The 15,918-nt window shown below is 53.2% G+C and overlaps 1 protein-coding gene across 1 annotated transcript in view; it reads left to right on the forward strand.

Annotated features, from left to right (window-relative positions):
• Positions 1 to 6,256, forward strand: part of LOC140366853 (calcitonin-like) — a gene marked incomplete at its 5' end in the record, with an annotated part of 29,237 nt that extends 22,981 nt beyond the window's left edge. The window contains 2 exons of the mRNA XM_072453039.1: positions 1 to 93; positions 6,112 to 6,256. The exon at positions 1 to 93 is cut by the window's left edge and continues 117 nt beyond it. Of these exons, the coding sequence (XP_072309140.1) occupies positions 1 to 37 (37 nt within the window). The remainder of the gene's footprint in view (positions 94 to 6,111) is intronic.
• Positions 6,257 to 15,918: the final 9,662 nt, after the last annotated feature.

Raw genomic sequence — 15,918 nt, forward strand, 5'->3', positions numbered from 1 at the left:
CAAGGCCTTCGGGAGGCGGAGAAGGACTGCCCACTGACACGCCCACTCACCCATGACTCCGCCCACCACCCACACCCTACGACAGGAAGGCAAGTTTATTTGTAGAGCAACGCGTCATAACCACCACACGGGGTGGGCGGGGCACACGCTCTCACTGAGACTACGTCACGGGGTGGGCGGGGTCACAGTCTCTCACTGAGACTACGTCACGGGGAGGGCGGGGCACACGCTCTCACTGAGACTACGTCACGGGGTGGGCGGGGCACACATTCTCACTGAGACTACGTCACGGCGTGGGCGGGGTCACAGTCTCTCACTGAGACTACGTCACGGGGTGGGCGGGGTCACAGTCTCTAACTGAGACTACGTCACGGGGTGGGCGGGGTCACAGTCTCTCACTGAGACTACGTCACGGGGAGGGCGGGGCACACGCTCTCACTGAGACTACGTCACGGGGTGGGCGGGGCACACATTCTCACTGAGACTACGTCACGGGGTGGGCGGGGCACACATTCTCACTGAGACTACGTCACGGCGTGGGCGGGGTCACAGTCTCTCACTGAGACTACGTCACGGGGTGGGCGGGGTCACAGTCTCTAACTGAGACTACGTCACGGGGTGGGCGGGGCACACGCTCTCACTGAGACTACGTCACGGGGTGGGCGGGGTCACAGTCCCTCACTGAGACTACGTCACGGGGAGGGCGGGGCACACGCTCTCACTGAGACTACGTCACGGGGTGGGCGGGGCACACATTCTCACTGAGACTACGTCACGGGGTGGGCGGGGCACAAACTCTCACTGAGACTACGTCACGGCGTGGGCGGGGTCACAGTCTCTCACTGAGACTACGTCACGGGGTGGGCGGGGTCACAGTCTCTCACTGAGACTACGTCACGGGGTGGGCGGGGCACAAACTCTCACTGAGACTACGTCACGGCGTGGGCGGGGTCACAGTCTCTCACTGAGACTACGTCACGGGGTGGGCGGGGTCACAGTCTCTCACTGAGACTACGTCACGGGGTGGGCGGGGCACACACTCTCACTGAGACTACGTCACGGGATGGGCGGGGTCACAGTCTCTCACTGAGACTACGTCACGGGGTGGGCGGGGTCACAGTCTCTCACTGAGACTACGTCACGGGGTGGGCGGGGCACACACTCTCACTGAGACTACGTCACGGGATGGGCGGGGTCACAGTCTCTCACTGAGACTACGTCACGGGGTGGGCGGGGCACACACTCTCACTGAGACTACGTCACGGGGTGGGCGGGGCACACACTCTCACTGAGACTACGTCACGGGGTGGGCGGGGCACACACTCTCACTGAGACTACGTCACGGGGTGGGCGGGGCACACACTCTCACTGAGACTACGTCACGGGGTGGGCGGGGCACACACTCTCACTGAAACTACGTCACGGGGTGGGCGGGGCACACGCGGTCACTGAAACTACGTCACGGGGTGGGCGGGGCACACACTCTCACTGAGACTACGTCACGGGGTGGGCGGGGCAGGCGGGGGAGGCAGATCGCTCTTCTGGCCGTTTGCATTTCCAGGTTTGTGGGCGGGTCCAGGTTTGTGGGCGGGTCCAGGTTTGTGGGCGGGTCCAGGTTTGTGGGCGGGTCCAGGTTTCTGGGTGATATTTATAATTATTATCTTCTGGTGTTTATTATAACGACTTCACTTTATTATTATAAAGTCAAGAGTGGAACATGAAACAGGAAAAATAGCTCGATATCATATGTATATATACCATGTCCCTCATGTCCCTCATGTCCCTCATGTCCCTCATGTCCCTCATGTCCATCATGTCCCTCATGTCCCTCATGTCCCTCATGTCCCTCATGTCCATCATGTCCCTCATGTCCCTCATGTCCATCATGTCCATCATGTCCCTCATGTCCCTCATGTCCATCATGTCCCTCATGTCCATCATGTCCATCATGTCCCTCATGTCCATCATGTCCCTCATGTCCCTCATGTCCATCATGTCCCTCATGTCCATCATGTCCATCATGTCCCTCATGTCCATCATGTCCATCATGTCCATCATGTCCATCATGTCCATCATGTCCCTCATGTCCATCATGTCCATCATGTCCCTCATGTCCATCATGTCCCTCATGTCCATCATGTCCATCATGTCCCTCATGTCCCTCATGTCCCTCATGTCCATCATGTCCCTCATGTCCCTCATGTCCCTCATGTCCCTCATGTCCCTCATGTCCATCATGTCCATCATGTCCCTCATGTCCCTCATGTCCATCATGTCCCTCATGTCCATCATGTCCATCATGTCCCTCATGTCCATCATGTCCCTCATGTCCCTCATGTCCATCATGTCCCTCATGTCCATCATGTCCATCATGTCCCTCATGTCCATCATGTCCATCATGTCCATCATGTCCATCATGTCCATCATGTCCCTCATGTCCATCATGTCCATCATGTCCCTCATGTCCATCATGTCCCTCATGTCCATCATGTCCATCATGTCCCTCATGTCCATCATGTCCCTCATGTCCCTCATGTCCATCATGTCCATCATGTCCCTCATGTCCATCATGTCCATCATGTCCATCATGTCCCTCATGTCAATCATGTCCATCATGTCCATCATGTCCATCATGTCCCTCATGTCCCTCATGTCCATCATGTCCATCATGTCCCTCATGTCCCTCATGTCCCTCATGTCCTTCAGGTCCATCATGTCCATCATGTCCATCATGTCCCTCATGTCCATCATTTCCATCATGTCCCTCATGTCCATCATGTCCCTCATGTCCATCATGTCCCTCATATCCATCATGTCCCTCATGTCCCTCATGTCCATCATGTCCATCATGTCCATCATGTCCCTCATGTCCCTCATGTTCATCAGGTCCATCATGTCCATCATGTCCATCATGTCCCTCATGTCCATCATGTCCCTCATGTCCCTCATGTCCATCAGGTCCATCAGGTCCATCATGTCCATCATGTCCATCATGTCCCTCATGTCCATCATGTCCATCATGTCCCTCATGTCCATCATGTCCCTCATGTCTCTCATGTCCCTCAAGTGCGTCATGTCCCTCATGTCCATCATGTCCCTCATGTCCTTCATGTCCCTCATGTCCCTCATGTCCATCATGTCCCTCATGTCCATCATGTCCATTATGTCCCTCAGGTCCATCATGTCCCTCATGTCCCTCATGTCCATCAGGTCCATCATGTCCCTCATGTCCATCATGTTCCTCATGTCCATCATGTCCATCATGTTCCTCATGTCCATCATGTCCCTCATGTCCTTCATGTCCCTCATGTCCATCATGTCCCTCATGTCCATCATGTCCATTATGTCCCTCAGGTCCATCATGTCCCTCATGTCCCTCATGTCCATCAGGTCCATCATGTCCCTCATGTCCATCATGTCCCTCATGTCCTTCATGTCCATCAGGTCCATCATGTCCCTCATGTCCATCATGTTCCTCATGTCCATCATGTCCATCATGTCCCTCATGTCCCTCATGTCCCTCAATTCCATCATGTCCCTCATGTCCATCATGTCCCTCATGTCCCTCATGTCCCTCATGTCCATCATGTCCATCATGTCCCTCATGTCCCTCATGTCCCTCATGTCCATCATGTCCCTCATGTCCATCATGTCCATTATGTCCCTCATGTCCATCATGTCCCTCATGTCCCTCATGTCCATCATTTCCCTCATGTCCATCATGTCCATCATGTCCATCATGTCCCTCATGTCCATCATTTCCCTCATGTCCATCATGTCCATCATGTCCCTCATGTCCCTCATGTCCTTCATGTCCATCATGTCCCTAATGTCCCTCATGTCTCTCATGTCCATCATGTCCATCATGTCCCTCATGTCCATCATATCCCTCATGTCCGTCTTCTCCATCATGTCCCTCATGTCCCTCATGTCCATCATGTCCCTCATGTCTATCATGTCCCTCACGTCCCTCATGTCCATCATGTCCCTCATGTCCCTCTTTTCCCTAATGTCCCTCATGTCCATCATGTCCCTCATGTCCCTCATGTACCTCATGTCCATCACGTCCCTCATGTCCCTCATGTCCATCATGTCCCTCATGTCCATCATGTCCATTATGTCCCTCATGTCCATCATGTCCCTCATGTCCCTCATGTCCATCATTTCCCTCATGTCCATCATGTCCATCATGTCCATCATGTCCCTCATGTCCATCATGTCCATCATGTCCCTCATGTCCTTCATGTCCATCATGTCCCTAATGTCCCTAATGTCCCTCATGTCTCTCATGTCCGTCTTCTCCATCATGTCCCTCATGTCCATCATGTCCCTCATGTCTCTCATGTTCCTCATGTCTATCATGTCCCTCACGTCCCTCATGTCCATCATGTCCCTCATGTCCCTCTTTTCCCTAATGTCCCTCATGTCCATCATGTCCCTCATGTCCCTCATGTCCCTCATGTCCATCATGTCGCTCATGTCCCTCATGTCCCTCATGTCCTTCATGTCCTTTATTTCCCTCATGTCCCTCATGTCCATCATGTCCATCATGTCAGTCATGTCCCTATGTCCATCATGTCCATCATGTCCATCATGTCCCTCATGTCAGTCAATGAGACACACACAAGAGGACATAAGACCATCTTTACACACAATGAGACACACAAGAGACATAAGACCATCTTTACACACAATGAGACACACAAGAGACATAAGACCATCTTTACACACAATGAGACACACACAAGACGACATAAGACCATCTTTACACACAATGAGACACACACAAGATGACATAAGACCATCTTTACACACAATGAGACACACAAGAGACATAAGACCATCTTTACACACAATGAGACACACAAGAGACATAAGACCATCTTTACACACAATGAGACACACACAAGACGACATAAGACCATCTTTACACACAATGAGACACACACAAGACGACATAAGACCATCTTTACACACAATGAGACACACACAAGACGACATAAGACCATCTTTACACACAATGAGACACACACAAGACGACATAAGACCATCTTTACACACAATGAGACACACAAGAGACATAAGACCATCTTTACACACAATGAGACACACACAAGACGACATAAGACCATCTTTACACACAATGAGACACACACAAGACGACATAAGACCATCTTTACACACAATGAGACACACACAAGACGACATAAGACCATCTTTACACACAATGAGACACACACAAGAGGACATAAGACCATCTTTACACACAGCGAGACACACACAAGAGGACATAAGACCATCTTTACACACAATGAGACACACACAAGAGGACATAAGACCATCTTTACACACAATGAGACACACACAAGAGGACATAAGACCATCTTTACACACAATGAGACACACACAAGACGACATAAGACCATCTTTACACACAATGAGACACACACAAGACGACATAAGACCATCTTTACACACAATGAGACACACAAGAGACATAAGACCATCTTTACACACAATGAGACACACACAAGAGGACATAAGACCATCTTTACACACAATGAGACACACACAAGACGACATAAGACCATCTTTACACACAATGAGACACACAAGAGACATAAGACCATCTTTACACACAATGAGACACACACAAGACGACATAAGACCATTTTTACACACAATGAGACACACACAAGACGACATAAGACCATCTTTACACACAATGAGACACACACAAGACGACATAAGACCATCTTTACACACAATGAGACACACAAGACGACATAAGACCATCTTTACACACAATGAGACACACACAAGACGACATAAGACCATCTTTACACACAATGAGACACACACAAGAGGACATAAGACCATCTTTATACACAATGAGACACACACAAGACGACATAAGACCATCTTTACACACAATGAGACACACAAGAGGACATAAGACCATCTTTACACACAATGAGACATACACAAGACGACATAAGACCATCTTTACACACAATGAGACACACACAAGAGGACATAAGACCATCTTTACACACAATGAGACACACACACACACACACTCTCATTTCTTTTTCTCTGTTGCAGGTGAAGGAGCAACAGGAAGTCCACCAAACGCAGAACAAACCTTTCAGAATAAAAGCCGGTCTCCAGATCCAGGACCATCTTTTCAAAACAAAAGCCTGAAGTCTCCAGTCAAAGCACTTTATGTTGAAAGAGAAAGAAGTTATTAATAAAGATTTTTTATACGACTCAAACCTCAGTCTCTGCATTTGTCTCATTATCAAAGGTCCAAAGTCTGTGGACATGAGAGCGCCCTCCGGGGGACGCTGTCCTCAGACACATGTGAGCGTCCTCCAGGGGACGCTGTCCTCAGACACATGTGAGCGTCCTCCAGGGGACACTGTCCTCAGACACATGTGAGCGTCCTCCAGGGGACACTGTCCTCGGACACATGTGAGCGTCCTCCAGGGGACACTGTCCTCAGACACATGTGAGCGTCCTCCAGGGGACACTGTCCTCGGACACATGTGAGCGTCCTCCAGGGGACACTGTCCTCAGACACATGTGAGCGTCCTCCAGGGGACACTGTCCTCAGACACATGTGAGCGTCCTCCAGGGGACACTGTCCTCGGACACATGTGAGCGTCCTCCAGGGGACACTGTCCTCAGACACATGTGAGCGTCCTCCAGGGGACACTGTCCTCGGACACATGTGAGCGTCCTCCAGGGGACACTGTCCTCAGACACATGTGAGCGTCCTCCAGGGGACACTGTCCTCAGACACATGTGAGCGTCCTCCAGGGGACACTGTCCTCAGACACATGTGAACGTCCTCCAGGGGACACTGTCCTCAGACACATGTGAGCGTCCTCCAGGGGACACTGTCCTCAGACACATGAGAGCATCCTCCAGGGGACGCTGTCCTCAGACACATGAGAGCGTCCTCCTCTGGACCTGGTCTGGACCTGGTCTAATACTTTGCAGCTGCTTCACATTTTTCTCTCACTTTTTGGAACAAATGGAAAAACTAAACCTCAAAAATTTTCCAGGTCCAGTTCCCAGAATCCAGACCACAAATGGACCCAGTCCAGACCAGGCCCAGACCAGGTCCAGACCAGGCCCAGACCAGGTCCAGACCAGGCCCAGACCAGGTCCAGACCAGGCCCAGACCAGGCCCAGACCAGGTCCAGACTAGGTCCAGACCAGGTCCAGACCAGGTCCAGACCTAGGTCCAGACCAGGTCCAGACCAGGTCCAGACCAGGTCCAGACCAGGCCCAGACCAGGTCCAGACCAGGTCCAGACCTAGGTCCAGACCTAGGTCCAGACCAGGTCCAGACCTCAGACAGATCCGGTCCAGGCGCCGTCAGAGGATTTAAAGTTTAAATGTTCGTGGCTCCGGGGCCAATGAGGCCCTGAAGCCCTGAGGACCTAAAGTCTGTGGATGTTGTAGGACTGTGTCTGAGGACACGTCCTGCATCGCGTGGAGGACAGTGCCTCTGGCAGACCGGGGCGGTGGTCCCTCTGACCGGGACGGTGGTCCCTCTGACCGGGAATACATTATAATATATAATATATTATAATATATTACAATATATTATAATATATTATATATTATAATATATTATAATATATAATATAGTCTCCCCAGAGCCTGGAGACTGTGGTGGATGTGGAGAGAAGGTGGAGGAGGTGCAGAGGAGGTGGTGGGTCACAGTACGGTCCGAAGCGTCCGAGCCGACTGCCTGAGGCTTAAATGAGACCGCCTGACGCTGATTGGGAACGAGGAGCAGGTGCGAAGGCCATGACGCAGACGTCCCCTGTCCTTCCACCCTCCTTCTGTCCTTACACCCTCCTTCTGTCCTCCCTCCTTCTGTCCTTCCACCCTCCTTCTGTCCTTCCACCCTCCTTCTGTCCTTCAACCCTCCTTCTGTCCTTCCACCCTCCTTCTGTCCTTCCACCCTCCTTCTGTCCTTGGACCCTCCTTCTGTCCTTACACCCTCCTTCTGTCCTTACACCCTCCTTCTGTCCTTACACCCTCCTTCTGTCCTCCCTCCTTCTGTCCTTACACCCTCCTTCTGTCCTTACAGCCTCCTTCTGTCCTTCCACCCTCCTTCTGTCCTTCCACCCTCCTTCTGTCCTTCCACCCTCCTTCTGTCCTTACACCCTCCTTCTGTCCTTCCACCCTCCTTCTGTCCTTCCACCCTCCTTCTGTCCTCACACCCTCCTTCTGTCCTTCCACCCTCCTTCTGTCCTTACACCCTCCTTCTGTCCTCCCTCCTTCTGTCCTTGCACCCTCCTTCTGTCCTTACATCCTCCTTCTGTCCTTCCACCCTCCTTCTGTCCTTCCTCCCTCCTTCTGTCCTTACACCCTCCTTCTGTCCTTCCACCCTCCTTCTGTCCTTACACCCTCCTTCTGTCCTTCCACCCTCCTTCTGTCCTTCCACCCTCCTTCTGTCCTTGGACCCTCCTTCTGTCCTTACACCCTCCTTCTGTCCTTACACCCTCCTTCTGTCCCTACACCCTCCTTCTCTCCTCCCTCCTTCTGTCCTTACACCCTCCTTCTGTCCTTACATCCTCCTTCTGTCCTTCCACCCTCCTTCTGTCCTCCCACCCTCCTTCAGTCCTTCCACCCTCCTTCTGTCCTTCCACCCTCCTGTCCATCCACCCTCCTTCTGTCCTTCCACCCTCCTTCTGTCCTTACACCCTCCTTCTGTCCTTCCAGCCTCCTTCTGTCCTTCCACCCTCCTTCTGTCCTTCCACCCTCCTTCTGTCCTTACATCCTCCTTCTGTCCTTCCACCCTCCTTCTGTCCTTACACCCTCCTTCTGTCCTTACACCCTTCTTCTGTCCTTCCACCCTCTATCTGTCCTTACACCCTCCTTCTTTCCTTCCACCCTCCTTCTGTCCTTCCACCCTCCTTCTGTCCTTCCACCCTCCTTCTGTCCTTGGACCCTCCTTCTGTCCTTACACCCTCCTTCTGTCCTTACACCCTCCTTCAGTCCTTACACCCTCCTTCAGTCCTTACACCCTCCTTCAGTCCTTACACCCTCCTTCTGTCCTTACACCCTCCTTCTGTCTTTACACCATCCTTCTGTCCTCCCTCCTTCTGTCCTTCCACCATCCTTCTGTCCTTCCACCCTCCTTCAGTCCTTCCACCCTCCTTCTGTCCTTTCACCCTCCTTCTGTCCTTACACCCTCCTTCTGTCCTTCCACCCTTCTTCTGTCCTTCCACCATCCTTCTGTCCTTACACCCTCCTTCTGTCCTTACACCCTCCTGTCCATCCACCCTCCTTCTGTCCTTCCACCCTCCTTCTGTCCTTACACCCTCCTTCTGTCCTTCCAGCCTCCTTCTGTCCTTCCACCCTCCTTCTGTCCTTCCACCCTCCTTCTGTCCTTACATCCTCCTTCTGTCCTTCCACCCTCCTTCTGTCCTTACACCCTCCTTCTGTCCTTACACCCTTCTTCTGTCCTTCCACCCTCCTTCTGTCCTTACACCCTCCTTCTTTCCTTCCACCCTCCTTCTGTCCTTCCACCCTCCTTCTGTCCTTCCACCCTCCTTCTGTCCTTGGACCCTCCTTCTGTCCTTACACCCTCCTTCTGTCCTTACACCCTCCTTCAGTCCTTACACCCTCCTTCAGTCCTTACACCCTCCTTCAGTCCTTACACCCTCCTTCTGTCCTTACACCCTCCTTCTGTCTTTACACCATCCTTCTGTCCTCCCTCCTTCTGTCCTTCCACCCTCCTTCTGTCCTTCCACCCTCCTTCAGTCCTTCCACCCTCCTTCTGTCCTTTCACCCTCCTTCTGTCCTTACACCCTCCTTCTGTCCTTCCACCCTTCTTCTGTCCTTCCACCATCCTTCTGTCCTTACACCCTCCTTCTGTCCTTACACCCTCCTTCTGTCCTTACACCCTCCTTCTGTCCTCCCTCCTTCTGTCCTCACACCCTCCTTCTGTCCTTACATCCTCCTTCTGTCCTTCCACCCTCCTTCTGTCCTTTCACCCTCCTTCTGTCCTTCCACCCTCCTTCTGTCCTTCCACCCTCCTTTTGTCCTCCCTCCTTCTGTCCTTACACCCTCCTTCTGTCCTTCCACCCTCCTTTTGTCCTTCCACCCTCCTTCTGTCCTTACACCCTCCTTCTGTCCTTCCACCCTCCTTCTGTCCTTCCACCCTCCTTCTGTCTTTGGACCCTCCTTCTGTCCTTACACCCTCCTTCTGTCCTTACACCCTCATTCTGTCCTTACACCCTCCTTCTGTCCTTACACCCTCCTTCTGTCCTACCTCCTTCTGTCCTTACACCCTCCTTCTGTCCTTACATCCTCCTTCTATCCTTCCACCCTCCTTCTGTCCTTCCATCCTCCTTCTGTCCTTCCACCCTCCTTCTGTCCTTCCACCCTCCTTCTGTCCTTCCACCCTCCTGTCCTTCCACCCTTCTTCTGTCCTTCCAACCTCCTTATGTCCTTGGACACTCCTTCTGTCCTTACACCCTCCTTCTGTCCTTACACCCTCCTTCTGTCCTTCCACCCTCCTTCTGTCCTTGGACCCTCCTTCTGTCCTTACACCCTCCTTCTGTCCTTACACCTTCCTTCTGTCCTTACACCATCCTTCTGTCCTTACACCCTCCTTCTGTCCTTACACCCTCCTTCTGTCCTTACACCCTCCTTCTGTCCTTATACCCTCCTTCTGTCCTTCCACCCTCCTTCTGTCCTTACACGCTCCTTCAGTCCTACCACTCTCCTTCTGTCCTTCCACCCTCCTTCTGTCCTTCCACCCTCCTTCTGTCCTTGGACCCTCCTTCTGTCCTTACACCCTCCTTCTGTCCTTACACCCTCCTTCTGTCCTTACACCCTCCTTCTGTCCTCCCTCCCTCTGTCCTTACACCCTCCTTCAGTCCTTCCACCCTCCTTCTGTCCTTCCACCCTCCTGTCATCCACCCTCCTTCTGTCCTTCCACCCTCCTTCTGTCCTTACACCCTACTTCTGTCCTTCCATCCTCCTTCTGTCCTTCAACGCTCCTTCTGTCCTTACACCCCCCTTCTGTCCTTCCACCCTCCTTCTGTCCTTCCACCCTCCTTCTGTCCTTCCACCCTCCTTCCGTCCTTCCACCCTCCTTCTGTCCTTCTACCCTCCTTCTGTCCTTGGACCCTCCTTCTGTCCTTACACCCTGATTCTGTCCTTACACCCTCCTTCAGTCCTTACTCCCTCCTTCAGTCCTTACACCCTCCTTCAGTCCTTACACCCTCCTTCTGTGCTTACACCCTCCTTCTGTCCTTACACCCTCCTTCTGTCCTCCCTCCTTCTGTCCTTCCACCCTCCTTCTGTCCTTCCACCCTCCTTCTGTCCTTCCACCCTCCTTCTGTCCTTGGACCCTCCTTCTGTCCTTCCACCCTCCTTCTGTCCTTGGACCCTCCTTCTGTCCTTACACCCTCCTTTTGTCCTTACACCCTCCTTCTGTCATCCCTCCTTCTGTCCTTACACCCTCCTTCTGTCCTTACAGCCTCCTTCTGTCCTTCCACCCTCCTTCTGTCCTTCCACCCTCCTTCTGTCCTTCCACCCTCCTTCTTTCCTTCCACCCTCCTGTCCATCCACCCTCCTTCTGTCCTTCCACCCTCCTTCTGTCCTTCCACCCTCCTTCTGTCCTTACACCCTCCTTCTGTCCTTACACCCTCCTTCTGTCCTTCCACCCTCCTTCTGTCCTCACACCCTCCTTCTGTCCTTCCACCCTCCTTCTGTCCTTACACCCTCCTTCTGTCCTCCCTCCTTCTGTCCTTACACCCTCCTTCTGTCCTTCCACCCTCCTTCTGTCCTTCCACCCTCCTTCTGTCCTTCCACCCTCCTTCTGTACTTCCCCCCTCCTTCTGTCCTTGGACCCTCCTTCTGTCCTTACACCCTCCTTCTGTCCTTACACCCTCCTTTTCTCCTCCCTCCTTCTGTCCTTACACCCTCCTTCTGTCCTTACATCCTCCTTCTGTCCTTCCACCCTCCTTCTGTCCTCCCACCCTCCTTCAGTCCTTCCACCCTCCTTCTGTCCTTCCACCCTCCTGTCCATCCACCCTCCTTCTGTCCTTACACCCTCCTTCTGTCCTTCCACCCTCCTTCTGTCCTTCCACCCTCCTTCTGTCCTTCCACCCTCCTTCTGTCCTTCCACCCTCCTGTCCATCCACCCTCCTTCTGTCCTTCCACCCTCCTTCTGTCCTTACACCCTCCTTCTGTCCTTACACCCTCCTTCTGTCCTTCCACCCTCCTTCTGTCCTTCCACCCTCCTTCTGTCCTCACACCCTCCTTCTGTCCTTCCACCCTCCTTCTGTCCTTACACCCTCCTTCTGTCCTCCCTCCTTCTGTCCTTACACCCTCCTTCTGTCCTTACATCCTCCTTCTGTCCTTCCACCCTCCTTCTGTCCTTCCTCCCTCCTTCTGTCCTTACACCCTCCTTCTGTCCTTCCACCCTCCTTCTGTCCTTACACCCTCCTTCTGTCCTTCCACCCTCCTTCTGTCCTTCCACCCTCCTTCTGTCCTTGGACCCTCCTTCTGTCCTTACACCCTCCTTCTGTCCTTACACCCTCCTTCTGTCCCTACACCCTCCTTCTCTCCTCCCTCCTTCTGTCCTTACACCCTCCTTCTGTCCTTACATCCTCCTTCTGTCCTTCCACCCTCCTTCTGTCCTCCCACCCTCCTTCAGTCCTTCCACCCTCCTTCTGTCCTTCCACCCTCCTGTCCATCCACCCTCCTTTTGTCCTTCCACCCTCCTTCTGTCCTTACACCCTCCTTCTGTCCTTCCAGCCTCCTTCTGTCCTTCCACCCTCCTTCTGTCCTTCCACCCTCCTTCTGTCCTTACATCCTCCTTCTGTCCTTCCACCCTCCTTCTGTCCTTACACCCTCCTTCTGTCCTTACACCCTTCTTCTGTCCTTCCACCCTCCATCTGTCCTTACACCCTCCTTCTTTCCTTCCACCCTCCTTCTGTCCTTCCACCCTCCTTCTGTCCTTGGACCCTCCTTCTGTCCTTACACCCTCCTTCTGTCCTTACACCCTCCTTCAGTCCTTACACCCTCCTTCAGTCCTTACACCCTCCTTCAGTCCTTACACCCTCCTTCTGTCCTTACACCCTCCTTCTGTCTTTACACCATCCTTCTGTCCTCCCTCCTTCTGTCCTTCCACCCTCCTTCTGTCCTTCCACCCTCCTTCAGTCCTTCCACCCTCCTTCTGTCCTTTCACCCTCCTTCTGTCCTTACACCCTCCTTCTGTCCTTCCACCCTTCTTCTGTCCTTCCACCATCCTTCTGTCCTTACACCCTCCTTCTGTCCTTACACCCTCCTGTCCATCCACCCTCCTTCTGTCCTTCCACCCTCCTTCTGTCCTTACACCCTCCTTCTGTCCTTCCAGCCTCCTTCTGTCCTTCCACCCTTCTTCTGTCCTTCCACCCTCCTTCTGTCCTTACATCCTCCTTCTGTCCTTCCACCCTCCTTCTGTCCTTACACCCTCCTTCTGTCCTTACACCCTTCTTCTGTCCTTCCACCCTCCATCTGTCCTTACACCCTCCTTCTTTCCTTCCACCCTCCTTCTGTCCTTCCACCCTCCTTCTGTCCTTCCACCCTCCTTCTGTCCTTGGACCCTCCTTCTGTCCTTACACCCTCCTTCTGTCCTTCCACCCTCCTTCTGTCCTTCAACCCTCCTTCTGTCCTTCCACCCTCCTTCTGTCCTTCCACCCTCCTTCTGTCCTTGGACCCTCCTTCTGTCCTTACACCCTCCTTCTGTCCTTACACCCTCCTTCTGTCCTTCCACCCTCCTTCTGTCCTTGGACCCTCCTTCTGTCCTTACACCCTCCTTCTGTCCTTACACCTTCCTTCTGTCCTTACACCATCCTTCTGTCCTTACACCCTCCTTCTGTCCTTACACCCTCCTTCTGTCCTTACACCCTCCTTCTGTCCTTATACCCTCCTTCTGTCCTTCCACCCTCCTTCTGTCCTTACACGCTCCTTCAGTCCTACCACTCTCCTTCTGTCCTTCCACCCTCCTTCTGTCCTTCCACCCTCCTTCTGTCCTTGGACCCTCCTTCTGTCCTTACACCCTCCTTCTGTCCTTACACCCTCCTTCTGTCCTTATACCCTCCTTCTGTCCTCCCTCCCTCTGTCCTTACACCCTCCTTCAGTCCTTCCACCCTCCTTCTGTCCTTCCACCCTCCTGTCATCCACCCTCCTTCTGTCCTTCCACCCTCCTTCTGTCCTTACACCCTACTTCTGTCCTTCCATCCTCCTTCTGTCCTTCAACGCTCCTTCTGTCCTTACACCCCCCTTCTGTCCTTCCACCCTCCTTCTGTCCTTCCACCCTCCTTCTGTCCTTCCACCCTCCTTCCGTCCTTCCACCCTCCTTCTGTCCTTCTACCCTCCTTCTGTCCTTGGACCCTCCTTCTGTCCTTACACCCTGATTCTGTCCTTACACCCTCCTTCAGTCCTTACTCCCTCCTTCAGTCCTTACACCCTCCTTCAGTCCTTACACCCTCCTTCTGTGCTTACACCCTCCTTCTGTCCTTACACCCTCCTTCTGTCCTCCCTCCTTCTGTCCTTCCACCCTCCTTCTGTCCTTCCACCCTCCTTCTGTCCTTCCACCCTCCTTCTGTCCTTGGACCCTCCTTCTGTCCTTCCACCCTCCTTCTGTCCTTGGACCCTCCTTCTGTCCTTACACCCTCCTTTTGTCCTTACACCCTCCTTCTGTCATCCCTCCTTCTGTCCTTACACCCTCCTTCTGTCTTTACAGCCTCCTTCTGTCCTTCCACCCTCCTTCTGTCCTTCCACCCTCCTTCTGTCCTTCCACCCTCCTTCTTTCCTTCCACCCTCCTGTCCATCCACCCTCCTTCTGTCCTTCCACCCTCCTTCTGTCCTTCCACCCTCCTTCTGTCCTTACACCCTCCTTCTGTCCTTACACCCTCCTTCTGTCCTTCCACCCTCCTTCTGTCCTCACACCCTCCTTCTGTCCTTCCACCCTCCTTCTGTCCTTACACCCTCCTTCTGTCCTCCCTCCTTCTGTCCTTACACCCTCCTTCTGTCCTTCCACCCTCCTTCTGTCCTTCCACCCTCCTTCTGTCCTTCCACCCTCCTTCTGTACTTCCCCCCTCCTTCTGTCCTTGGACCCTCCTTCTGTCCTTACACCCTCCTTCTGTCCTTACACCCTCCTTTTCTCCTCCCTCCTTCTGTCCTTACACCCTCCTTCTGTCCTTACATCCTCCTTCTGTCCTTCCACCCTCCTTCTGTCCTCCCACCCTCCTTCAGTCCTTCCACCCTCCTTCTGTCCTTCCACCCTCCTGTCCATCCACCCTCCTTCTGTCCTTACACCCTCCTTCTGTCCTTCCACCCTCCTTCTGTCCTTCCACCCTCCTTCTGTCCTTCCACCCTCCTTCTGTCCTTCCACCCTCCTGTCCATCCACCCTCCTTCTGTCCTTCCACCCTCCTTCTGTCCTTACACCCTCCTTCTGTCCTTACACCCTCCTTCTGTCCTTCCACCCTCCTTCTGTCCTTCCACCCTCCTTCTGTCCTCACACCCTCCTTCTGTCCTTCCACCCTCCTTCTGTCCTTACACCCTCCTTCTGTCCTCCCTCCTTCTGTCCTTACACCCTCCTTCTGTCCTTACATCCTCCTTCTGTCCTTCCACCCTCCTTCTGTCCTTCCTCCCTCCTTCTGTCCTTACACCCTCCTTCTGTCCTTCCACCCTCCTTCTGTCCTTACACCCTCCTTCTGTCCTTCCACCCTCCTTCTGTCCTTCCACCCTCCTTCTGTCCTTGGACCCTCCTTCTGTCCTTACACCCTCCTTCTGTCCTTACACCCTCCTTCTGTCCCTACACCCTCCTTCTCTCCTCCCTCCTTCTGTCCTTACACCCTCCTTCTGTCCTTACATCCTCCTTCTGTCCTT

The sequence above is a fragment of the Eucyclogobius newberryi genome, unplaced genomic scaffold (assembly GCF_026437365.1).
Source record: "Eucyclogobius newberryi isolate DKJ021-1_F unplaced genomic scaffold, fEucNew1.0.hap1 SCAF_194, whole genome shotgun sequence".
In the NCBI taxonomy this organism is placed as follows: Eukaryota; Metazoa; Chordata; class Actinopteri; order Gobiiformes; family Gobiidae; genus Eucyclogobius; species Eucyclogobius newberryi.